At 41.3% G+C, this 27569-nt stretch overlaps 1 protein-coding gene across 1 annotated transcript; it reads left to right on the top strand.

Annotated features, from left to right (window-relative positions):
- The first annotated feature begins 229 nt into the window (after nucleotides 1–229).
- On the top strand, nucleotides 230–26687 carry LOC139457064 (tetratricopeptide repeat protein 12-like). Its single transcript, XM_071238506.1, has 17 exons — nucleotides 230–292; nucleotides 3262–3414; nucleotides 4612–4695; nucleotides 5992–6140; nucleotides 7065–7175; nucleotides 8339–8471; nucleotides 9677–9865; nucleotides 10171–10240; nucleotides 16568–16662; nucleotides 19477–19657; nucleotides 19847–19939; nucleotides 21282–21345; nucleotides 22887–23018; nucleotides 23630–23914; nucleotides 24394–24490; nucleotides 25253–25475; nucleotides 26185–26687. Exons 1-17 carry the CDS (start codon nucleotides 235–237, stop codon nucleotides 26252–26254), a joined length of 2187 nt encoding a protein of 728 aa, XP_071094607.1. The 5' UTR covers nucleotides 230–234; the 3' UTR covers nucleotides 26255–26687.
- Nucleotides 26688–27569: the final 882 nt, after the last annotated feature.

Raw genomic sequence — 27569 nt, 5'->3', positions numbered from 1 at the left:
TCAAGGGATACCTAGATATTTTTTTATCTAACACCGGAATTACTTTTTTGCCTTCATTTACATAATGTATACGTTTAATTACCAAACTAAAGTTGTGAAAACGTTCGCACTTTATGTCTCTATTTGACCATTTATTCTTCAAGATTAGAATACAATAATTACCGGTCCCTTGTATAGCGAGCTCCACGAACGGGCTCTCGCTGTGAGGAGCTTGCGTTACCATCAACAAACAAGATGGCGAACAACGACAAGAAATGTCTCGATGATTTCCTAAGCAAAGTAGATGAAATAGGTAATTATGCTTCATAAAGGAACGATACGACGTGGTAAAATAAAACGTTCTTATTACTTTATATGTGCTTTAAGATTTCCTATGTATTGACAAAACTTCAACCAGAAGAAATGTCACATGTCAAGATTCGAGTGGGAACTGCTTGTTTTATCATGTTTTGTCATGCACGATTCACACCAGTCACCTTAATACTGTCCAGATTTGGCGAAAATGCAATTTACCGGGCGCAACTTATATAGCGCTAATTAACCGAATATAACTTGCGGAAACTCTGAACAATTGTTTATCGAGTTCCGTGGAGAAACTAGCTACTGATCATGCAACATAAAGGTAAACTGACGGCTTGAAAAACTCGCACTAAATATTTGTGATAGCGCCCGTGGTTCCTTGGTAAGGTGTTGGTGAATTAGATTAAATCATTAGCTTAGCTTCAGCCTGGCTACACAAGTTCAATTCTCCACATGACGCCAATAGAAATCCGAAAAAGTGAGCCCAGTAAAGTTTCCTATTACCCAGGGTTATATATGCCCACGTCACGTTATTGAGCTTCACCTCTTTTCGAGCCCCTAAACAATAAGAAACCTCGAGCCTATTAAAGTACTTCAAAGCCCACTGGGGGCGGTCGTGTAGCCTTGTGGTTAAAGCGTTCACTCGTCACGCCGAAGACCCGGGTTCGATTCCCGACATGGGTACAATGTGTGAAGCCCATTTCTGGTGTCCCTCGCTGTGATATTGCTGGAATATTGCTAAAGCAGAGTAAAACCATACTCACTTAGTCACTCAAAGCCCACTGAAGAATTCAAAGTGTGGAGCACCTTTAGAATACAGTATGTCAACTTCTCGTGAGTACAATCGCTGCTGTAGGTCACATGTCTCAAAGACAAGCAGCAAGTTTTTGTGAAATCGATTGGACGTGAACTCGCGACCCTCGGATTGTTAGCCTGACAGCTAACCGACTGAGCTATGTCCACACTGTGAAACTAGGTGCAAATTTGCCTAGTCATGCCTTCGCCGTTATGGAACTGAGCGAAAAGGGTCAAAAAGGTGACGGACACTTACGGAGATTAGGGGTATGCATGGTGTCTCGTGACTTTAGTCTACAGACACTTACAAGTGATCCCAATGCCATTTGGCACATAAGCATGGCTAGTGAAGACATAACGGTGAGTTCACTTTTGAATCAGTACTGAATAAATGTAGCAGGTGAAAGTGGCTTGTGTGAATGTTGCAGGACAGTTTCCAGTAGTCAAAATATTTGACACTAAGTAAACCATTTCACCCTGCTTTGACGAAGTATTTGTGTGAAGACTATAAGGAGCTATAGAATCTATACTAGCCACTAAACGGATACCTAACCCTAATGATTGTAAAGCTAGGGTCGATAGATCGTAAAGGAGATCCAAGGGCTAAGGATAGAGTTCGGGGTAACCTACCCTAACACCAGCGACATTTGGATGTGTTCAGTGCCAATATGATGTACCTAATAAACTGCATTCCGGTGCATAATAATGAAAAATGATTAATCGAAAAAATAATGTCTGTATATAACTTCCCATTTATAATCATTTTAGTCACTTGAATTCTGAAAAAAATGATATAAAAAATATATTGAAATTAAAAGTGCTTTCATCAATGTTCATAAACAAGATGGTGCCCAATTGTCTTGTCTCACTCAGTACGCAAGGATATACATTACGTCCATCTGAGATGAATTTTGGCAACATTGCAGTTTATCTGTTTGATTGGCATTCTAAAAGTTGGTTCGTTAGCAAGAAAACGTACAACTTTATGCATGACAACTTTTTTGTATTGCATATAGCGACATTTAAATGTAGATTCTTACACCGTTATGTAAGAATCTAACAGTGCAGTTTACAGGATGCAGCTTCTACTAAGTGGCTCAGGCTGCCAGATGGGGCTCTCGCTTCATATGTTTTGCTGGCCTCTTCGATCTTTCGGGTTTGGGGTAACTCCAAACTCTATTCTTAGCCTTTGGATCCCCTTTCTGATCAAACACCCCTTTGCGATCATTAGGGTTAGTTACCCCTTTCTGATCAAGCACCCTTTGTGATCATTAGGGTTAGGTACCCCTTTCAGATAAAGCACCCTTTGCGATCATTAGGGTTAGGTACCTCTTTCAGATAAAGCACCCTTTGCAATCATTAGGGTTAGGTTCCCCTTTCCGATCAAGCACCCTTTGCGATCATTAGGGTTAGGTACCTCTTTCAGATAAAGCACCCTTTGCAATCATTAGGGTTAGGTTCCCCTTTCCGATCAAGCACCCTTTGCGATCATTAGGGTTAGGTACCCCTTTCAGATAAAGCACCCTTTGCAATCATTAGGGTTAGGTACCCCTTTATGAACCATAGTGTTAGTTCTGAGGCAGCATATGGGTAAGCTATCTCTTTTAACGAATTAATCCAATGTAATTTGAGGAAAATCCATACAATTGTTTTATGATTTCGAAGTTTGCAGAGAAAAGGGCTGCTGCACCTGAGCATAAAGGTAAACCCTTGGTTGCTGATCACTTGGGGAACAAGCACTGATTATTTGTGATAGCGCCTGTGGTCCCATGGTAAAGTGTTGGCTAATTAGATTAACCCATTAGCCTTGCTAAGCTTCAAGCTGGCAATGTGAGTTCGATAATTAAAACCCCAAAAGTGCGCTCTGTAAAGTCCACTATTCCCTTAATTTTCCCAGGTAAGCAACTAGTAACATTTCATTAAACATATAACATACCAACTTGCTTGATTTTGTGTGTGTGTATTTTAACGCAGCTCTTTGCAATATTCCAGTGATTGGGCGAGACAGTGATTGATATCATGAGCAAAAAACTACGACGATGACACAATGAACATGATCAACCAAGACAACAGACATGGCAAAAGTGTCATGATGAAATACAATATTTTTTCAAAACTTTAGCTTGAGGATGAAATTTTTTAAGCTGATGTATACAATGTTTACAGAATCACTTGTGAAGGGTTTGAACTCCTCCGACCAAGATGTCCTCCAGAAGTCCATGCAGCAAGCTGACCAACTTATTGCCACTCACCAGGCCGGGGCAGGAGATGGTGGCTCAACTGATGCTGATGATGCTGATGACATCCACACAAAAACAGGTTAGGCTTTGTTTATTTCAATTTCCAAAAACTGAATAAATCTCGAAATCTGTGACAGATTATTTTCCAATCAATATCATTAATCTCAGAGCTTTTTATCTGATACGATACCCCTCTCTGCATGAAGATCTTAAAGTCCCACCTAGTAGGTCAGCTTAGGTGAACTTTCTAATTAGCCCGTCAACACTGAGGCTTTTAACTTCTTAAGTGAGTGAATCAGGCAGACATCCTACATAACATGTATGAAGGATTTAAACATAAATATCCACGATCTTCAACTCTCAATTGTAGTTGTTTTCGAGTTTTTGACGCACAACAAAAAGGGAGCAAAAGTTCAAAACAACTTTTTTTTCTGATGGACATCATAGCAGGTTCAGGCTTGCACATGGTCAAATCTTATCTTTCAAGTCGCGAATACCGTATTCGACATAATAAGCGCCCAGGGCGCTCTCAAAATTAGAAATAGGGGGCTCTTATTAGAATAGTGTTTTGGTGGAAAAAAAACAGAGTTGAAAGATAAATTTCGCCGTTTATGCTGACAGACTGAAATGTTTATATACGACAGATATATTTTTCCAGAATTTAATTGCCCATATTTAAGGTGCATATAACACACTAGTGCGTATTATACACGAATAAATAAGTCTTGTGTACATTGATCAATCGGAAGGGGTGCTAACTGGGATTGTTCACTAGCCAATATATTAACAAATATCGCAGTGGGTGCTTATTAGAGCGGGGCGCTTATTACGTCGAATATGGTAAGTCACATGCACGCAGATATGTATATAAAACATCATGGATCACCTGTATGTGCAGCATTGCATATGTGTGTTCAAACACATCAATCTCCCGCAATCTCCCTGTTATTCGCAGTTCAAAATCTGACTGCATGGTCTTTTGCCAAGGGTCGTAACTCCAAACTCTTAACTCTAACCAAAAGGTCGTTCAACATTACAATCAATTGTCCCCATGGGGATTCCAGGTTAGAATATGTCCCCAGCAACCTTTGCTGGTCGTAAGAGGCGACCAAATGGTTTGGTTGATTACGTGTCATAGTACCCTGATGATGTGGTTCGTTGCTCACAATATAAATCACTGGAATTGTCTGGTCCAGACTCGAATATTGCTGAGTGTGGCTTTTAATGATGACCAATAAACTCTGAAATATGTTACCAGATATATCTTTGATTCCAGGATTTAGTCGGACGGTCATCAGCAAGGCTGGCCCAGAGGAAGAAGGGATTACTGGTCCAAGTGTTGAAACAGGCATGAATCAGGGTAGGTGTAGTGGGTGCGATACAGTCGACCTGACACTGACCTGTCTGATACAGTCGACCTGACACTGACCTGTCTGATACAGTCGACCTGACACTGACCTGTCTGATACAGTCGACCTGACACTGACCTGATACTTCTGTAACCTCTGTGCAGTGTGAACTAAAGTGTATGGAACTATCCATTTCCAATATGAAGTTATAGGATCATAGAATAGAAAGTCAATTTATGATGCAGCATTGTATAGAGTAAACAAAAATTGAATAAATTCCCATTACAGCAAAAATTAATAAGAATGGTGCTGAAACATTCTTTAACATAGACGTCACATCATTGTCACTTGAATGCATATCATCACAGCATTTGTGACATCATTGGATACAATGCTCTCAGTTCTATTCTCTAGCCAAAAACATTTTGCCCCCTAAGACACTGAAATTATCCTCTTTCTTTTTGTATCATGAAATATATGATATGATGGTAGGCAGACTGCCTCCGTGGTCTAGTGATAGAGTGCCTGCCCGGAGTGTGGAAAATCGGGTGTTCACTCCCCGTCCAAGTCATACCAAAAGAGGTAAAAGATGGTACTTGTTGTTATCCTGCCTGGCACTCGGCATTAAGGCCAGGGGTTTTATATTTTTCGGATTACAGAACCGCCGACTCTAATTTTTGAAACAAAAATTTCCGCCGCCAATAGCCGCGTAGTCAGTTATGTTATTTGTTATCATCACCTTTTAGTAAAAAAACATATTAATCTACCGTTGTAAACTAGTAAAGAGATATATAATTGATCTTTGTTGACCTCGAAGCCAAACATGAGTAGCCTCCCTTGACAATAGTCCGTGTTGTAAGTGGTAGAATGTTTTTTGTTACAAGGGGCTTTATCGTCACAAATGGCGGTCTTTTGAGCACAGAATATGTTCATAAAGTATGCCAGAGGCATTCTGCATTAAAAAAAATGCATCTGGCTTTTTCTTCTTCTTTTTTCCCTCCTCCAACCCTGGACTTTGGGCTGAAAATCGGTAATCCTAAAAATAAAAAAAGTCTGGCCTAAGGACTGTATACTGTGTCTGAGTGGGGTATTCATGTTAAACTATGGCATGGTATCTCTGTGGGCTAGCACTATAAAGTAGGCATTAGTCCGGACTAGTACAAGCTGCCACACACACATGCTATCATGTCGCTCTATAAGTGCAATAATCTTGAACATGACGTTAAACCCCATTTCACCTCATCTCATGTTAGACACAGGATTGTCACTGTGTATTGTCCCAGCACTACACTGGTATTGGGTTACAGACGCCTTCCTGGCTGCCATGGAAGCTGACGCCAAGGAGAGAGCGGAGAGACGGCGGGTGAGAGAGAAGGAAGCTCTGGCAATAAAGGAGAGAGGGAATGCTGAGTTCAAGGCTGGCAGCTATGACAAGGCGCTGGAGTTGTACTCACAGGTAACAGGACAGACAATGAACATGCAACTCCAGGAATCATTCTCAGGAGTTTCTTCAAACTGCTGCAGATATTGTCAAATTGTGCAGCTAATAAAAAAATGTGTCACCCTGGTTAGAATATGTTCCTACCATTCCACTGTTTGTCATAAGAGCCATCTTACATGTGGACCGTGTGGTCAGGTGTCAACCCATCCAACAGCATGACCATGTTGTCAGCCACTGCCTGGCGACCGCCTCCGTGGTCAAGTGGTTAAGCGTCCGCCCGGAGAGCGGAAGGTCCGGGTTCGATCCCCGAACGCGTCATACCAAAAGACGTTGAAAGATGGTACTTGTTGTTACCCTGTCTGACTGGTCGGCTCGGAGTCAGTATACTGTGTCTGAGTGGGGTATTAATGTTAAACTGCGACATGGTATCTCAGTGTGCTAGCACTATAAATCGGCATCAGACCGGACTAGTACAAGCAGACACACACACACATGTGCATGCACGTCGCTATATAAGTGCAATAATCTTAGACGCAACATTAAACCAAATGTCACCTCACCTCACCACTGCCTGGCCTACACTCTCTACGTCCTGCTGTCATACAACCTGTATCCTGCTGACTGAAGTGTTAAACAACAACCAACCACTGGTGATATCTAGAATTTACAATTTTTCTTAGAGGGTGGGTGGTCTTTAAAATGAGGAACCTTTTGCTTAGAACTTTGTCAATTCAAGTGTTTCCAAAGGCAGTAAACTACATCTAAAAAATGTCTCATTTGTCAAAACAGTGGAGAATTCTACCACCCAAAGTAACATACATACACAGTTGTGGCTCTATGAATGGACAGATCACTTTAGTGATGAAATAGCCACCTCTTAGAATTCACTTGTTCCTTCAATACAGTTCTGTGTATCCTTGTATTGGTGATGTTTTCCAGGCAATAGAGAAGGTGCGGGATAGCACGGCGCTGTACACTAACCGTGCTCAAACCTACATCAAACTGGGTAGATTCAAGGAAGCCCTCACAGACTGTGACTGGGCTCTCAGAGTAAGTAGGATTGTCATTAGTTTATCGAGCATGTTGAGTGAAACCCCTGTTGTGTGTGTGGTGATTAGCTGGCATGTCTGATTGTGTCATCCTACCCTGATGTGGTTGTGTGTCATCCTGCCCTGATGTGCTTGTGTGTCATCCTGCCCTGATGTGCTTGTGTGTCATCCTGCCCTGATCTGCTTGTGTGTCCTTGAAGCCTGATGTTTTAGTTGTTTAGTGTTTATAAACACTGGTTTGCCTGGACTATATTAGTTACAGTCAATGTTATGTGGCTGGAATATTGCTGACTGTGCATTTAAGCAAAATTCACCCGCACATCCATGTGAAGATATACAGTTTCTCCTGATAAGCAGCTGCTCATAGGTGGTTAATGCAAAGAGTTATTGCAATCAGAGTGTGATAGTAAGGAGAATTACAGTGTCCATGTCTCTTAAAGAATAATCATAGTGTACTAGGGTTATATTTTTACCTCGATCTCCTGTTATCATAATTATGTATACACATAAACTGATGATGTCACATTGTATATGCATAAACTGATGATGTCACATTGTATACACATAAACTGATGATGTCACATTGTATACACATAATCTGATGATGTCACATTGTATACACATAATCTGATGATGTCACATTGTTTTTACACATAATCTGATGATGTCACATTGTATACATATAAACTGATGATGTCACATTGTATACACATAATCTGATGATGTCACATTGTATACACATAATCTGATGATGTCACATTTTTTTACACATAAACTGATGATGTCACATTGTATACATATAAACTGATGATGTCACATTGTATACACATAATCTGATGATGTCACATCATTTTTACACATAAACTGATGATGTCACATTGTTTTTACACATAATCTGAATATGTGACATATACTGTTTTGGGAAGGTTGCCTGACAGTTTGTGCTTGATAGCTAATCACATGATAGACTATAGACAAAAGATGAGGAAAGGAAATTGTATCCATACTGATATTTCTACAGTTTTCAGTGTAATAAACTTGTTGGGGAAGGGACTCAATCATGACTTGAACACAAAAGAAAGTGTTCTTCTACTGTCTACTACCCATGCGAGAAGCAAGTGAAACATTTGTGAGAATTGATAACCTATGGCTACACTGATGCAGGTGTCCCCAGCCTGTCTGAAGGCCTACATCCATGCAGGGCGAGCCCACCTTGGTCTACAACAGTACGCCAAGGCACGAGACTTCTACAGACAAGCCTTGGAACAGGATCCGAAGAAGAAGAGCATCATTGAGGGTAGGATTCTATGTGTGAAGCTGCTTATGGCTGCCTGTATTAGGGGGTATTATGGAACCCTCATGGGTAGCTGGGTTAGAATTGTGCCCCACTACTCTACACTTGTGGTATGAGGCGACCTGCTGGATAGAATGGTTAGACTCGGTGATGTGGTGGACTGCGTGTCATCGTAGTCAGACGCCATGGATTGATGCTCATAATATGGCCGCCGAAATTAAGCTGGAATATTGCTATATGTGGCCTTAAACAACAAACAAACAATGCATTGTGGTATATGGGATGAATTTTAGGTCCATAATCCACAGATAGACCCTTAACCTTTTTGCCTCGAGATTCATTGCAGGTACAATGTGACACCATATGACCGGAATAACTACTGTGTGTCAGTCTGAATACAATCGCTAACACACCTGTCAGTCATTGCTGTTTGTATAATATCAATGAAGGAAACTTACCTCCATTAACTTCTGTTTATGTACAAAGAAATTAAGGACAGTGTTTGAGGATATGAGTACGGCAGGGGTCCGGAAGATTTAAAATCCCAATCGGACATTTGCATTTAGGCCACGCCCCCTTCAAACAGCGTATTTTAGGACGACTTTTCACACACATTACAAGTTGTTAAGTATTCATAATATGATGAATTATGAATTGTTTCAATTTAAATTGTTAATTCACCGGACAATAAATAACAAATAATATCATTTTAGATATACATGGAAAACATACGTTTGTTTCTGTTATAATAACGATCTGTTAACGTAGTGAATGGTCTAATTAATATTCATGAGTTATATTCATGAGTCTGCTCAAGTGTATGCGTTGTAACTTTTGGATCGAGACTATTATCCCATATTTGGTTATCACGTGACCTCACGGGAACCTGTTCTCATTAATAAACAAGTGGGCGGTCGGGTAGCCTAGTGGTTAAAGCGTTTGCTCGTAACGCTGAAGACCCGGGTTCGATTCCCGACATGGGTACAATGTGTGAAGCCCATTTGTGGTGCCCCCCACCGTGATATTGCTGGAATATTGCTAAAAGCGGCGTTAAACCATACTCACTCACTCACTAATACACAAGCAACCAATCAATAACTGACACACAGCTCAGATAACCAGGAACTCTGTGTAGTGGGCTGTCTTGTCACAGGTCATAGAAATGACATCCTTCTGTATAAGAATAGATATTGTTTCGCTCCATGTAGAGTATCTGTCAGAAGTGGAGAGAGCTGAGCAGACGGCCCAGGAGGAGAAGACGGCACACGATCTGTTCGAGTCCGGAGACAGCAGTGTCAGGGGCTTGGTAGAGACCTTGACAAAAGTCAACAAACCAGACCACCTCCCTCTCTTCTACAGTGGAGGATTCCGTGTCATTTCCAGTCTCATCACCAGCAGTGAGTCAGTCATTTAGTCTCATCACCAGCAGTGAGTCAGTCATTTAGTCTCATCACCAGCAGTTAGTCAGTCATTTAGTCTCATCACCAGTAGTGCGTCAGTCTTGTTCCTAAAGACTATAGCTGTCTGGGTTACCTCTAGTATCATACAAGGGAAAGTTGATATTTTCTTTCCCTGTGCTGCAGAGTATTTGACAGCCACATCATTGAGTGCTGCCTCGTTTGATGAAGCTGAGAGTTTGGTACTGATCAGCTGATGGTGTGTTGGAGTATAAAATACAGCTTCCTGTCTGTCTGTTTTGCAGCTGAGGACAAAACACTCTTCAGAACAAATGGAGGTCTGACTCTACCACGAGATCATCCTGTGCTTTCAAGGTAAGTGGTCATATCTTGTGAAGCATGTTTTGTTGACAGCGACTGGGTTTGGATTGAACAAGGCTCACAACATTGAGACAGGTTCATGGGGAGTGTCACATACTACTGAACAGTTGCTAGGCAACAAATAGTCCACTTCAGTCAAATGTGTGGTCCTCAGCAAATGTTGAAATAATACACTATTCGAGGAAATGTTAGGACAGACTATTTTGTGACTCTGTTAATAGATTTATTATCATAAATTCAAGTTAAATGTGTGTGACCAAGGTGACAAGGCTTGAAACAAATGGAGTAAATGCTTGTGGTCAGGAGTTTACTGGTAGGTGACCAGATTATCTCAGAAACATTATCTCGGTCATTGTTGCCAACCCGCTGTTAGTGTGCACAGGATTATGATTGGTTTTAGTTTTACAACCAAATTTGGCACTTTTTTCAAAGTTTGCATAATCTGAATATTTAGTGAAAACAGTAGTAAATAGTGAGGTATTAACATATTCCAGGTTAGAATAGGCCCCCATCAAACTATGCTGTCATAAGTGGAGACCCAATAGTTTGGGTGGTCAGACTTGGTTGATTTCGTGTCATCATACCCGACAGGTTTATCGTTGTTCACCATATCGATCACTGGATTGTCTAGGCCATACTGGATTATTTACAGGCCACAATCGTATAGCTAGAACGTGTCTAGAATTTTATATATCTTTTTCAGTTGGCATACTGCAATTTGTCTTGATTGTTAAGTCTGGGTTTGAGTTGGATATTCCAGTTACTCTGCTGTAGTATTCTGTAAATTGACATAGCAGCTGATGAAGTCTGACTGGGCACTGCTATTCAAATAATATAATATAGCGAGTTTCTTCCATATTGGCTAAAACTGCACTACAGTGAGATGAATGAGTTACAATGTGTTCTTCATACACAGCCCTGCAAGAGGCTGTGACTGCCGTTATTACAGGTGCTTGTCTGCCTGTCCTGTGAGTCTGTCTAAAGATGAGGGCAGTAGTTTGTTTAATCCTGAAGTGTTAATGAATGTTCTGTGACTGCTGTTATTACAGGTGCTTGTCTGTCTGTCCTGTGAGTCTGTCTAAAGATGAGGGCAGTAGTTTGTTTAATCCTGAAGTGTTAATGAATGTTCTGTGACTGCTGTTATTACAGGTGCTTGTCTGTCTGTCCTGTGAGTCTGTCTAAAGATGAGGGCAGTAGTTTGTTTAATCCTGAAGTCTTAATGAATGTTCTGTGACTGCTGTTATTACAGGTGCTTGTCTGCCTGTCCTGCGAGTCTGTCTAAAGATGAGGGCAGTAGTTTGTTTAATCCTGAAGTCTTAATGAATGTTCTATGTTTGCTGTTATTACAGGTGCTTGTCTGCCTGTCCTGTGAGTCTGTCTAAAGATGAGGGCAGTAGTTTGTTTAATCCTGAAGTCTTAATGAATGTTCAGTGACTGCTGTTATTACAGGTGCTTGTCTGCCTGTCCTGTGAGTCTGTCTAAAGATGAGGGCAGTAGTTTGTTTAATCCTGAAGTCTTAATGAATGTTCTGTGACTGCTGTTATTACAGGTGCTTGTCTGCCTGTCCTGTGAGTCTGTCTAAAGATGAGGGCAGTAGTTTGTTTAATCCTGAAGTCTTAATGAATGTTCTGTGACTGCTGTTATTACAGGTGCTTGTCTGCCTGTCCTGTGAGTCTGTCTAAAGATGAGGGCAGTAGTTTGTTTAATCCTGAAGTCTTAATGAATGTTCTATGTTTGCTGTTATTACAGGTGCTTGTCTGCCTGTTCTGTGAGTCTGTCTAAAGATGAGGGCAGTAGTTTGTTTAATCCTGAAGTCTTAATGAATGTTCTGTGACTGCTGTTATTACAGGTGCTTGTCTGCCTGTCCTGTGAGTCTGTCTAAAGATGAGGGCAGTAGTTTGTTTAATCCTGAAGTCTTAATGAATGTTCTATGTTTGCTGTTATTACAGGTGCTTGTCTGCCTGTCCTGTGAGTCTGTCTAAAGATGAGGGCAGTAGTTTGTTTAATCCTGAAGTCTTAATGAATGTTCTGTGACTGCTGTTATTACAGGTGCTTGTCTGCCTGTCCTGTGAGTCTGTCTAAAGATGAGGGTCATAGTTTGTTTAATCCTGAAGTCTTAATGAATGTTCTGTGACTGCTGTTATTAAAGGTGCTTGTCTGCCTGTCCTGTGAGTCTGTCTAAAGATGAGGGCAGTAGTTTGTTTAATCCTGAAGTCTTAATGAATGTTCTATGTTTGCTGTTATTACAGGTGCTTGTCTGCCTGTCCTGTGAGTCTGTCTAAAGATGAGGGCAGTAGTTTGTTTAATCCTGAAGTCTTAATGAATGTTCTGTGACTGCCATTGTTACAGGTGCTTGTCTGCCTGTCCTGTGAGTCTGTCTAAAGATGAGGGCAGTAGTTTGTTTATTTGTATTTTTAGTTTTAGTTTTAATCCTGAAGTCTTAATGAATGTTCTGTGACTGCTGTTATTACAGGTGCTTGTCTGCCTGTCCTGCGAGTCTGTCTAAAGATGAGGGCAGTAGTTTGTTTAATCCTGAAGTCTTAATGAATGTTCTATGTTTGCTGTTATTAAAGGTGCTTGTCTGCCTGTCCTGTGAGTCTGTCTAAAGATGAGGGCAGTAGTTTGTTTAATCCTGAAGTCTTAATGAATGTTCTGTGACTGCTGTTATTACAGGTGCTTGTCTGCCTGTCCTGTGAGTCTGTCTAAAGATGAGGGCAGTAGTTTGTTTAATCCTGAAGTCTTAATGAATGTTCTATGTTTGCTGTTATTACAGGTGCTTGTCTGCCTGTCCTGTGAGTCTGTCTAAAGATGAGGGCAGTAGTTTGTTTAATCCTGAAGTCTTAATGAATGTTCTGTGACTGCTGTTATTACAGGTGCTTGTCTGCCTGTCCTGTGAGTCTGTCTAAAGATGAGGGCAGTAGTTTGTTTAATCCTGAAGTCTTAATGAATGTTCTATGTTTGCTGTTATTACAGGTGCTTGTCTGCCTGTCCTGTGAGTCTGTCTAAAGATGAGGGCAGTAGTTTGTTTAATCCTGAAGTCTTAATGAATGTTCTGTGACTGCTGTTATTACAGGTGCTTGTCTGCCTGTCCTGTGAGTCTGTCTAAAGATGAGGGTCATAGTTTGTTTAATCCTGAAGTCTTAATGAATGTTCTGTGACTGCTGTTATTAAAGGTGCTTGTCTGCCTGTCCTGTGAGTCTGTCTAAAGATGAGGGCAGTAGTTTGTTTAATCCTGAAGTCTTAATGAATGTTCTATGTTTGCTGTTATTACAGGTGCTTGTCTGCCTGTCCTGTGAGTCTGTCTAAAGATGAGGGCAGTAGTTTGTTTAATCCTGAAGTCTTAATGAATGTTCAGTGACTGCCATTGTTACAGGTGCTTGTCTGCCTGTCCTGTGAGTCTGTCTAAAGATGAGGGCAGTAGTTTGTTTATTTGTATTTTTAGTTTTAGTTTTAATCCTGAAGTCTTAATGAATGTTCTGTGACTGCTGTTATTACAGGTGCTTGTCTGCCTGTCCTGCGAGTCTGTCTAAAGATGAGGGCAGTAGTTTGTTTAATCCTGAAGTCTTAATGAATGTTCTATGTTTGCTGTTATTAAAGGTGCTTGTCTGCCTGTCCTGTGAGTCTGTCTAAAGATGAGGGCAGTAGTTTGTTTAATCCTGAAGTCTTAATGAATGTTCTGTGACTGCTGTTATTACAGGTGCTTGTCTGTCTGTCCTGTGAGTCTGTCTAAAGATGAGGGCAGTAGTTTGTTTAATCCTGAAGTCTTAATGAATGTTCTGTGACTGCTGTTATTACAGGTGCTTGTCTGCCTGTCCTGTGAGTCTGTCTAAAGATGAGGGCAGTAGTTTGTTTAATCCTGAAGTCTTAATGAATGTTCTGTGACTGCTGTTATTACAGGTGCTTGTCTGCCTGTCCTGCGAGTCTGTCTAAAGATGAGGGCAGTAGTTTGTTTAATCCTGAAGTCTTAATGAATGTTCTATGTTTGCTGTTATTACAGGTGCTTGTCTGCCTGTCCTGTGAGTCTGTCTAAAGATGAGGGCAGTAGTTTGTTTAATCCTGAAGTCTTAATGAATGTTCTGTGACTGCTGTTATTACAGGTGCTTGTCTGCCTGTCCTGTGAGTCTGTCTAAAGATGAGGGCAGTAGTTTGTTTAATCCTGAAGTCTTAATGAATGTTCTGTGACTGCTGTTATTACAGGTGCTTGTCTGCCTGTCCTGTGAGTCTGTCTAAAGATGAGGGCAGTAGTTTGTTTAATCCTGAAGTCTTAATGAATGTTCTGTGACTGCTGTTATTACAGGTGCTTGTCTGCCTGTCCTGTGAGTCTGTCTAAAGATGAGGGCAGTAGTTTGTTTAATCCTGAAGTCTTAATGAATGTTCTATGTTTGCTGTTATTACAGGTGCTTGTCTGCCTGTCCTGTGAGTCTGTCTAAAGATGAGGGCAGTAGTTTGTTTAATCCTGAAGTCTTAATGAATGTTCTGTGACTGCTGTTATTACAGGTGCTTGTCTGCCTGTCCTGTGAGTCTGTCTAAAGATGAGGGCAGTAGTTTGTTTAATCCTGAAGTCTTAATGAATGTTCTATGTTTGCTGTTATTACAGGTGCTTGTCTGCCTGTCCTGTGAGTCTGTCTAAAGATGAGGGCAGTAGTTTGTTTAATCCTGAAGTCTTAATGAATGTTCTGTGACTGCTGTTATTACAGGTGCTTGTCTGCCTGTCCTGTGAGTCTGTCTAAAGATGAGGGCAGTAGTTTGTTTAATCCTGAAGTCTTAATGAATGTTCTGTGACTGCTGTTATTACAGGTGCTTGTCTGCCTGTCCTGTGAGTCTGTCTAAAGATGAGGGCAGTAGTTTGTTTAATCCTGAAGTCTTAATGAATGTTCTATGTTTGCTGTTATTACAGGTGCTTGTCTGCCTGTCCTGTGAGTCTGTCTAAAGATGAGGGCAGTAGTTTGTTTAATCCTGAAGTCTTAATGAATGTTCTGTGACTGCTGTTATTACAGGTGCTTGTCTGCCTGTCCTGTGAGTCTGTCTAAAGATGAGGGCAGTAGTTTGTTTAATCCTGAAGTCTTAATGAATGTTCTATGTTTGCTGTTATTACAGGTGCTTGTCTGCCTGTCCTGTGAGTCTGTCTAAAGATGAGGGCAGTAGTTTGTTTAATCCTGAAGTCTTAATGAATGTTCTGTGACTGCTGTTATTACAGGTGCTTGTCTGCCTGTCCTGTGAGTCTGTCTAAAGATGAGGGCAGTAGTTTGTTTAATCCTGAAGTCTTAATGAATGTTCTATGTTTGCTGTTATTACAGGTGCTTGTCTGCCTGTCCTGTGAGTCTGTCTAAAGATGAGGGCAGTAGTTTGTTTAATCCTGAAGTCTTAATGAATGTTCTATGTTTGCTGTTATTACAGGTGCTTGTCTGCCTGTCCTGTGAGTCTGTCTAAAGATGAGGGCAGTAGTTTGTTTAATCCTGAAGTCTTAATGAATGTTCTGTGACTGCTGTTATTAAAGGTGCTTGTCTGCCTGTCCTGTGAGTCTGTCTAAAGATGAGGGCAGTAGTTTGTTTAATCCTGAAGTCTTAATGAATGTTCTATGTTTGCTGTTATTACAGGTGCTTGTCTGCCTGTCCTGTGAGTCTGTCTAAAGATGAGGGCAGTAGTTTGTTTAATCCTGAAGTCTTAATGAATGTTCTGTGACTGCTGTTATTACAGGTGCTTGTCTGCCTGTCCTGTGAGTCTGTCTAAAGATGAGGGCAGTAGTTTGTTTAATCCTGAAGTCTTAATGAATGTTCTATGTTTGCTGTTATTACAGGTGCTTGTCTGCCTGTCCTGTGAGTCTGTCTAAAGATGAGGGCAGTAGTTTGTTTAATCCTGAAGTCTTAATGAATGTTCTGTGACTGCTGTTATTACAGGTGCTTGTCTGCCTGTCCTGTGAGTCTGTCTAAAGATGAGGGCAGTAGTTTGTTTAATCCTGAAGTCTTAATGAATGTTCTATGTTTGCTGTTATTACAGGTGCTTGTCTGCCTGTCCTGTGAGTCTGTCTAAAGATGAGGGCAGTAGTTTGTTTAATCCTGAAGTCTTAATGAATGTTCTGTGACTGCTGTTATTACAGGTGCTTGTCTGCCTGTCCTGTGAGTCTGTCTAAAGATGAGGGCAGTAGTTTGTTTAATCCTGAAGTCTTAATGAATGTTCTGTGACTGCCGTTGTTACAGGTGCTTGTCTGCCTGTCCTGTGAGTCTGTCTAAAGATGAGGGCAGTAGTTTGTTTATTTGTATTTTTAGTTTTAGTTTTAATCCTGAAGTCTTAATGAATGTTCTATGTCTGCTATTATTACAGGTGCTTGTCTGCCTGTCCTGTGAGTCTGTCTAAAGATGAGAGAGACATGTTGGTAGCTGCTGTTGACATGCTGACCCATGTCTGCTCAGACAACGGTGAGATGTCTAACATACTTTTTGTTGCAAACATAAATGTATACTGAACAACAAAAGTTCCTGTGACATTGAATAATATTTTATGCAAAGGTATATTTTTTACCAAATCTGAAATAATTTATGTTTGCAACAGATAAAAGACTCCTGTGTGTGTTCAAATGGTTTGATTTGCCATACTGACTTCAGAAAATGCGTGATTTCATAAAAAAAACATGAACATGCTAAAATGTCAATTTACAAATCAATAGCATGTGTGTCCAACTCTGGTTGCGATGCAAGCAACACATCTATGTCTCAACTGATTGGTGAGAGATCAAGGGAGCGAGCCGGCCAAGGGATGACATTCACATTGTTTTGTTGAAGAGAATCCTGAACAAGTCGAGCAATATGAGGCCGGGCGTTGTCATGTTGAAAGGTAATGCCTGGGCCATGACGACGCAAAAAAGGTAGAACAACAGGGCCAATGATCTCGTCGCGGCTGCGCTGTCCATTGAGATTTCCTTTACCACTATCAAACGGGTCCTCTGTCTTGCTGTAATCCCACCCCATACCATAACGCTGCTGCCCCCAAACTGATCTTCTTCCATGACACAATGATTGACGTAACGTTCACCTCGACGTCGGTACACTCAAATCTGTCCATCGCTGCGGCTGAGGTGAAAACGAGACTCATCAGTGAATAGAACTTGTCCCCACTGCATGGCCGTCCAGCGTAGACGCTGTCTGCACCACTGTAGATGTGCCTGACGGTGGTTTCCTGTCAAAATGGGACGTCTGGCAGGTCTTCTGGCGACAATCCCTGCACATCTGAGACGACGACGTACGGTTTGTGAAGATATTCATCGAAGGCCAGGGATGCTTCTTGCAGTCACTGTTGCTAGCTGGAATCGATTTCGTTGACTTGATCCTGCTTCAAGCATACCAATGGCTCGCAGACACTCATTTTCGGACAGGTGTGGCATATCGTAATGTTGAGTAATTGCGTAATTTTGTTGTTTTCCTGAGTGGTTGTTGTCAGCACGATGCTAAACAATGCATATGGAATCCTGTTAGCGCACATGTTTTTATACCCATTCTTGGGTAGTGCATGGGGCTGGCATAAAAGTCAACTTTTGCATGGAATGCATGCTTTTCTGTAGCAGTTGCATTTTCCATACATGTACTACAATATTGAAAACCAAACTTTACTTGTTTGAAAAATACACTAAAATATTGGTGTCACAGGAACTTTTGTTGTTGAGTATATAAGGCTTAAAAGAATAAAAGAATTGGTTCTCAGGCAATGGCTTTTGAAAATATAGTGGCAGCCTTTTTTTGTTGTTGTTTAAACTAGTATGTAACCAAGTGCACAAGTTAGTCCTGTTATTACACTATCTGGCTATAAAAGTGTTCATTGTGTACCTGAATTTACGATGTAATCCATTATATTACTTTTCTCCAAGATTTCATTCAGTTTTGTTTACATTAGTTTCGGCGAACGCATGTATGATCTGTTTGGAAAATCACATCAACTCACCATACACTTACCCTGAAACAAACATTAGTCGTTAGAGATACAAAGTCTTCAGTCTACCTATTAATATTCTTGTCAGTTATGATATTGGTCATGACATGAAGTGTTTTTTAAACTAAATCACCCATAGTCGGGGAGACAAAGTGGTTATGGAAATATAAACGAAATGTGTGGCGGACTTTGTGATGATGCTGCGGAGCCTGGGAACCAAGAATATTATTTTTATAGCCTAATGTCCTTCTGCTGTCCATGTTACATGACTCATCTGTGTCAGGATACAGTGATGGTGGGATGAAATTCTAGATTGTGATCCATTGTTTGTCAACACATACTGAACCAGACCTGTCAGCCTCTCATCATGACAATGGGGGAGATTTGACTTTAAAATGGGGGAGATTTGACTTTAAAATGGGGGAGATTTGACTTTAAAATGGGGGAAATTTGCCTCCAAAGGGGGAGATTTTTAAATAGTGAAGATAAGAAGATAATTTACAAGTTAAAATATTTAAAAAAATTTAATTAAGAAAACAATATATCTCAAAGCAGTAGATAATAATGTTTTTGAGCATATGGCTAGTGTAGTGTGTTTTCCTTCACCAAGACTAAACCCAGGACAATCTACCCATCTCACTTTTTTCCAAAGATCATCTCTGGTAAAAGCAAACAGATATCGAAAACTATGGATTGGTAGCTTGACCAGTTGATGACATGTTCAATCCAACCAATTGTCAGGGTTCCTCATAACTTCATCAAAATATATTGTTTTTTTATGGCATAACTTTGATGTATATTGAGGTTTTAACATAGTTTCTGATAAATCTGATAACCAATAAAGTCACGTATAACTGGGCCAGCCATATGTATCTACATTATCAAGTTTTGGGGTAAAAAACTCGCTAAGACCATGAAGAGAGCAGTTCATCATTGGTGACCGTGATGAGGGTCGCTGTCTGGGAGCCTTCCAGACAGATCGAGAGGTATCACATGCATCTATGCATACAGATTAATCGTCCACATTGTCAGATTGGTATTTTATCTAAACCAGGGCGGGGAGGTCGGGTAGCCTAGTGGTTAAAGCGTTCGCTCGTCATGCTGAAGACCTGGGTTTGATCCTATTTCTGGTGTCCTCTGCCATTATATAGCTAGAATATTGCCTATAGCGGTGTAAAACCAAACTCACTCACTTGTTCTAAACCAGGGCATCTTTTGCTGTAAGATATGCAGTGTTTATGAACTACAGTTGATTCACTTTTATCATGTTTATTACATTTATTATAAGTGTTTAATTTCCATTGTTTCAGAGGTAAATCAAGAAAAACTTTTTGACTTACCAAATATAGCAGATCATATTCTGCAGCTGCTGGAGGTCAAGTTGAAGGGTCAAGGTCGAATGTTGAAGTCTTCGTGTATTGGTCTACTGTGCACCATGTCTAAGACCAGTGTTGGTCGACGCATCATACACACCAAATTTGACCAGTCCAGGTAAATATGAATAAACATTTTCAGTACTTTGGCTGCTTAGGGCACTTAGCTTGGAATCCTCCATAAATCACTGGTGTATGAAGTACCTGCTTTTTAATATTGTTACTGACATTTGATGTCCTGCCAAACTGCCCAACCATAAACTGTGTCAAGTGACAGCTGTGTTCATAACCCTGGCTTCTTCTCCAGGCTGCTTGTGCGTTTGTTCGGTCTGATGCAGAAGTCAGGAGTGTTGGCTGTGAAGTCTGCTGCCTGCCTCAACAACATGGCTCTGGATAAAACGTACGTGTTACTGGGTGTCACAAGGTGTCTACAGATGTCACAGGGTGTCTCTGGGTGTTACTTGGTGTCTCATGGTGTCACAGGGTGTTACTGGGTATGACAGGGTGTCTCATGGTGTATCATGGTATTACAGGGTGTCTCTGGGTGTCTCATGGTGTCACAGGGTGTTACTGGGTATCAAAGGGTGTATCATGGTGTCACAGGGTGTCACAGGGTGTTAAGGGGTATTACAGGGTGTCTCATGGTGTCACAGGGTGTTACTGGGTATTAAAGGGTGTATCATGGTGTCAAAGGGTGTTACTGGGTATGACAGGGTGTTTCATGGTGTCACAGGGTGTTACTGGGTATTAAAGGGTGTCTCATGGTGTCACAGGTTGTTACTTGGTATTAAAGGGTGTATCATGGTGTCACAGGGCGTTACTGGGTATTACAGGGTGTCTCATGGTGTCACAGGATGTTACTTGGTATTACAGGGTGTATCATGGTGTCACAGGGCGTTACTGGGTATTACAGGGTGTCACTGGGTTCACAAATAATACATTATCATTGGCCAAGACTACATGTTTTTGCTCTTTGTACTGAGGAATGATGAAATTGTAAGATGTGTGGCTCTATTTCGTAAAACTGAAATGGAAATATTCTATGATTTGTTGTTCAAAGTTTTGAATTTGAAGTTAATGGTCATGAAGAACTCACACTGCATGCTCCCAATATTTGCCTCCATTCATCATCATCATCCCTTTCCTGCTTACATGAACAGACACTGCTTTCATCAAATATCCTCATCATCCCTTTCCTGCTTACATGAACAGACACTGCTTTCATCAAATATCCTCATCATCCCTTTCCTGCTTACATGAACAGACACTGCTTTCATCAAATATCCTCATCATCCCTTTCCTGCTTACATGAACAGACACTGCTTTCATCAAGTATCATCATCATCCCTTTCCTGCTTACATGAACAGACACTGCTTTCATCAAATATCCTCATCATCCCTTTCCTGCTTACATGAACAGACACTGCTTTCATCAAGTATCATCATCATCCCTTTCCTGCTTACATGAACAGACACTGCTTTCATCAAGTATCATCATCATCCCTTTCCTGCTTACATGAACAGACACTGCTTTCATCAAGTATCATCATCATCCCTTTCCTGCTTACATGAACAGACACTGCTTTCATCAAATATCATTTCAGTTCAAATTCATTGAGTCATAATAATTCAAAGTACTAAATGTTTTGACACTTGGTAAAGTAGGTATTGTATCTTCAACACTCACAACAGATTAAGAATAACAGTAAATTAACAAAGATCAACATGTCCTCTTTCAACAGGTTCCGCAGTAAGACACGCAACAAGATGGACAAAGATATCTTCCCTGCCTTCCATAAGCTGGTGGTATGTTGAGCACATGTGCTGGGTTCAAATAATGCTTTCCATGATGTTGTGCATCATCTGTGTTCCAATCTCATTAAAATCAGATCTAAGTTCTCGCTGCCGCTAAACAAAGATCTAAGGACATCCCATTATGTGTCACATCAGAACGACCTTTCGCGAACTTTGACCAACCACTGAAACGACTAACAAGAAGTCGACATCAGCCAATTAGAAAGCAGCTTTCTCGAGCTTAACTGCACTTGTTTCAACCTGGCGACATCCATTTCAGACTACGCTTGAAAAATATGTTGTTACAGTTCTCGATTAAAAGTTTGAAAACTGAACAAACGAACTTTCCGGAATGTATTTTGATGCAACCAAATATTTCAGGGTTGACCGTTAGGGCTCAGAACTTACAGATTAATTCACCCTAAGAGATAAGATCTATAGTCTCATTAGTTATCACTCAAGGTTTTTAACTATTTTGTTTTCATAGAAATAGTTGCATTTTGGATGATTCTGACTTGTGAATAATGTCTATGGGAAGCATACAGACCATATGGTCAGTAACAGCCAGATACTAGCAGGCCAAAAAATGATCTAGCCATGTTGGCTAGTCATGCTTGAAGTAACCATTTTGAATACCTGTCGACCCGTGAAGATCTGGGGTAGAATAGGTCTTCAGCAACCCATGCCTGCGGTAAAAGGCGAGTATGCTTGTTGAAGAGGCAACTAACGGGATCGGGTGGTCAGGCTTGCTGACTTGGTTGATGCATGTCATCGATCCCAATTGCGTGGATCGATGCTAATGATATCAATAACTGGATTGTCTGGTCCAGACTCGATTGTTTACAGGCCGCCATCATATAGCTGAAATATGGCTGAGTGCGGTGTTAAACAACAAACCAACCAACCAATGAATACCTGTCACACATGATGGTGCTGTTACTTACTGCTAATTTGGTGATTCCGATGTAAAGGGTGAGCCTTCTGACCCAGCAATTGGTTAGTACAATACTAAATTTTGAAATTGTAAAATGACCACAAGATCAATGAATGATTAACAAATTATATTGAACACACAGTTCTAGATTTGCAATCACTAAAGGCAAACCAATGGGTCAAATAAATGGGGACAGCAATAAGTGACAAGCCCTATTACATCTTATATCATAGCTCTGACTCACCAAAGTCCATATTCATAGCATTTAAGTACATGGTCAAATGTCTTGAAAGAGGCATGACCTCTGTTCTTGAATCCGGAATTGTGTTGGAAGTTTGCAGAAATCCGGTGTTTTCAATCAGGTATCCAATCTGTACTTGGCAGATAGCTAAGACGCCAAAGTCTTCAAATCACTTTTGTGTCACTCTTATATAGGTGTAATTAACTGTCATAACATGATCCAGTTTGTCGGCAACAACCAAGGGAGGTAACTCTAAGTCACACTTCCAGTTACAATCAAGCCATTACAGGACTCAAAATTTTATGAATGCCTTTGTCATTTGCTACCACATGACAATAGAGACAGGTATTTGAAACAGGATGGATGCTTCTGTTGCAGCACTGTGGTTCCTGTGAGGCGGCTGTGCTGGCTAGTGCTGTGACGTCCATGATCAACCTGGCCAGTGACACTGCCATCAGGGCCAAGATGGCTGCCTGTACATGTCTGTGGGAGGATAGCATCCAGCTGCTGGTGACTACACTTCATCAATAGATATTGTCAGGTTCACAGTTTGTGCAGTTGATGGTCAAGTATGGGCAGCCCGGTGTCATTGTATATCTAGATCTGACCATGTCATTACACAGTGAAGCATGAATCCAGATGAGAAAATACAATCATTTTCTGTAAAATTATCAATGTATAATTGTTGATGAAAGATCTTCCAACAGACTTCCTTAGATTCTTTCATGTTTAAAAAGTGACAGTGAGGTAGCCTAGTGACTATAGCACAGGATTTGATTCCCAAAACTGGGTTGCATGATAATCATCAATCTTACCATATCAAACCCAAATTTCCCATTGATCTAAGGTGCTGCTATTACCTGTGCAATTTCTTTTTCATGTCAGGATCCTCTAGGTTTGGGTTTGAATCCCAGGTTCACGTTTATTTTGATCCAGGCTTGTGAGCACCAAACCAGAACTGATGGGTTTGACCAAAGTGATAAACAGCGGCCTTGGGTTTTCCTCCTTAATAAGGAGACAAGCCTGGTATAACTGAAAACTGTTCAAAGCACTGTTACCATGTTTGAAGGATGAATATGACATCAGAACTCATTCACTAAGTCTCGTCTTTATTGTCTCAGACTCATCATCTAGCAAGGTGGAGGACGGACTCTGTTCACCGGGACATAGTCAGTGAGGTGCTCGGCTTGTTCCTGCACCTGACAGCAATCACTGGTCCAAATGTTGGGGAGTTCGGCTGTGTGCTGTGTCAGTATTGTGTTGAGTTGTGTCAGACTGAGTTGGTGTGCGTCATGATCCTGGAGCGAAGCCTGGGACTCCTTAGCCACATCCTGCCCCATACAGCGCCAGCAGTAGAGTGGGCATGTCAGAACAGGGGGCCTGAGTTGTTCCTTCAGCAGATTCAGGTAATAAATCTCTCTCTCTCTTTCACTCTCTCTCTCTCCCTCTCTCTCTCCCCCTTCTCTCTCTCTCCCCTCTCTCTCTCATCTCTCTCTCCTCTCTCTCTCCCCTTCTCTCGCTCTCTCTCCCCCTCTCTCCCCTTCTCTCTCTCTCTCTCTCTCTCTCCCTCTCTCTTTTGCTCTCTCTCTTCTCTCTCTCTCCTCTCTCTCTCCCCCTTCTCTCTCTCTCCCCTCTCTCTCTTCCCCTTCTCTCTCTCTCCCCTCTCTCTCTCTCCCCTTCTCTCGCTCTCTCTCCCCCTCTCTCTCCCCCTCTCTTTTGCTCTCTCTCTTCTCTCTCTCTCCTCTCTCTCCCTCTCTCTCTATCTCCCCTTCCCTACCCCTCTCTTTCTCCCTCCACTCACTCACACAGCTTCAGATGGTCATATGTATTTCTAAGAACTATATTCTTGAAATGTAATGCATTGATGTTTCTGTCAATGTTCTAGGGCCATAACAAGACCAACAGGAAATCTGCCCTGAAATGTCTCACAGCTTGTACTCAGTCAGATGACTCAGCTCGTGGCTATGTCGTTCATAACAAAGGTGAGGGAACCCCACTGGCTAACAGCAGAACATCACACACACAGCAGAACATCACACACACAGCAGAACATCACACACACAGCAGAACATCACACACACAGCAGAACATCACACACACAGCAAAAAATCACACACAGAGCAGTCGACCCTACTTGTATGGCAGGAATCATGGCTAACAGCAGAACATGACACACACAGCAGAACAAGACACACACAGCAGAACATCACACACACAGCAGAACATCACACACACAGCAGAACATCACACACACAGCAGAACATCACACACACAGCAAAAAATCACACACAGAGCAGTCGACCCTACTTGTATGGCAGGAATCATGGCTAACAGCAGAACATGACACACACAGCAGAACAAGACACACACAGCAGAACATGACACACACAGCAGAACATGACACACACAGCAGAACATCACACACAGAGCAAAACATCACACACAGAGCAGTCGACCCCACTTGTATGGCAGGAACCATGGCTAACAGCAGAACATGACACACAGATCAGAACATGACAGCAGAACATGACACACACAGCAGAAAATGACACACAGCAGAACATGACACACAGCAGAACATGACACACAGCAGAACATGATGTTATACACACAGCAGAACATGACAAACAAAGCAGAATATGATGCACACAGAACACAACATGATGTTGCTTTAGGAGTCACAGACAATACATCAGATTCTAAATCCATCATTGTTTGTCAGCAAACTGGTCTTGTTTCGTCAGGTCTAGGACTTCTGAAAGATCTCCTGAACGATGAGGATGAGGTGGTCGTTGGTAATGCAGCCCTCTGTCTCAGTCACTGTGTTCTTGTACCAAAAGCTGCCAAAGTCCTGACGAAGACTGACATCATCAAGGAGCTGCTTGTCCTGGCCAGAGACGGGAAGCAATCGGCCGTGCAACAAAACTGTGCCATTCTCATAGCCAAGCTGACACAAGGAGACCCAAAGTAGGATAACTGTTGTCGTGTGTCACATTATACTTCTCTTTAATGGGACACAGGTGGCACAGTAGGCTAAGCCTGGACTCACTGTGTCCTGAAACTGAATCAGGGTCCGCATGTTGCAGGGTTTAATCTCTGATATAATATGATAATGATCCTTGGTCTGTAGCATCTAACCAGGCCTGGTTGGTTTCACCAAATTCCTAAATTTGTAGAATTTTGAGCTTTCCTCCCAAACTGGCACACTGTGATATAACTGATAAACTGTTTAACAGTGTTGGGCCTCACTTACTGATGATTGTTTTGGCAGCTTTGGATAAACGTGAGACATCTCTTGAAGTGAATCTGGTGACTCTGACAAGTTCATGATCATTTAACATTGAATGTCTTCAATTCTAACGTTCAACATTCCCACAAATATAAACACATATGTTCATCCCAATTTTATTAAGGTAAGCATTTGCTGTATTTATTTTGCATGTATTTTTGTAGTAGCTTAGCTGTTGGTTTAGCATTGACACCATACCCGTGCTCGTGGGTTTCACTAAAGTGGTAAATGTCTGAGACTTACATCACTTCTGGCTTTCCTCCCACATTAAGCTAAAATGCCGTGATGTAACTGAAATACTGGTAAAAGCGGCATTTAACCCAATTCACTCACTCATTCAGCATTGTGACTACCCTGTACAACTTGTCTTGCCCTCTTTCGTTTCAGACACCTTGAGCGCCTCCGAGAGCTGCACGGTGTGGAGATCCTGCATTCATGTATGCAGTTCATCAAGTAACAGATGAATTGGGTACCTTGATTGTCTCTGAGAGCTGCACGGTGTGGAGATCCTAAACTCATGTATGCAGTACATCAAGTAACAGATGATTTGGGTACCTTGATTGTCTCTGAGAGCTGCACGGTGTGGAGATCCTAAACACATGTATGCAGTACATCAAGTAACAGAAGGGTATCTTTATCGCCTTCAAGAGCTGCACGGTGTAGAGATCCTGCACTCTTGTGTGCAATACTTCAAGTAACAGACAAACTGGATTTTGAGTAGCCATGATGATTACTCAATAGGATGCTGTTCTGATAAGAAAACTTCTTCGCACACCAGTCTTGCTCAAATGCCTTGGACACTTATCTGGTACATGGTATTACGAGTATTAACACTGCCTATGATGATCTGACCACATACATAGGTCTATTTGCTGTCTGAAGATTGCATGTACCACATTCATAATTTAGATCATTTGATTTTATTATCATTAAATTATTATCACATTACAAAATCTGTTTTTTGTCTTTCTTAATTTGTAATAAAATTAGCCCTTATGCTGAGCTACACAAGATAACAACATCAAGTTTTCACATTGACACACATCACTGCACCATTAGCCCTTCTGAGACACACATCACACAAACATCAGCCCTTCTGTTGACACACACATCACAACATCAGCCCTTGTATTGAGCCATGCATCACATCAACATCAGCCCTAATGTTGAGACATGCATCACATCAACATCAGCCCTTATATTGAGACATGCATCACATCAACATCAGCCCTTATATTGAGACATGCATCACATCAACATCAGCCCTTATGTTGAGACATGCATCACATCAACATCAGCCCTTATGTTGAGACATGCATCACATCAACATCAGCCCTTCTGTTGAGACATGCATCACATCAACATCAGCCCTTCTGTTGAGACATGCATCACATCAACATCAGCCCTTCTGTTGAGACATGCATCACATCGACATCAGCCCTTATTTTGAGACATGCATCACATCAACATCAGCTCTTATATTGAGACATGCATCACATCAACATCAGCCCTTATGTTGAGACATGCATCACATCAACATCAGCCCTTATATTGAAACATGCATCACATCAACATCAGCCCTTATATTTAGACATGCATCACATCAACAGCAACCTCTTATGTTAAGACATGCATCACATCAACATCAGCCCTTATATTGAAGCATGCTTCACATCAACATCAGCCCTTATATTGAGACATGCATCACATCAACATCAGCCCTTATATTGAGACATGCTTCACATCAACATCAACCCTTATATTGAGACATG

Source organism: Haliotis cracherodii, unplaced genomic scaffold, assembly GCF_022045235.1.
Source record: "Haliotis cracherodii isolate W230 unplaced genomic scaffold, xgHalCrac1.p SCAF_12, whole genome shotgun sequence".
In the NCBI taxonomy this organism is placed as follows: Eukaryota; Metazoa; Mollusca; class Gastropoda; order Lepetellida; family Haliotidae; genus Haliotis; species Haliotis cracherodii.
The sequence above is the reverse complement of the archived record's forward strand: the minus strand, read 5'-3'. Positions and strand labels throughout refer to the sequence as shown.

Coding starts and splice junctions, on each gene's coding strand:
- LOC139457064 (XM_071238506.1), top strand. CDS start 235: ATGGCGAACAACGACAAGAAATGTCTCGATGATTTCCTAAGCAAAGTA. Junction 10,241..16,567: donor GATCATCCTGTGCTTTCAAG/GTAAGTGGTCAT, acceptor CTATTATTACAG/GTGCTTGTCTGCCTGTCCTG. Junction 19,940..21,281: donor AACATGGCTCTGGATAAAAC/GTACGTGTTACT, acceptor CTCTTTCAACAG/GTTCCGCAGTAAGACACGCA.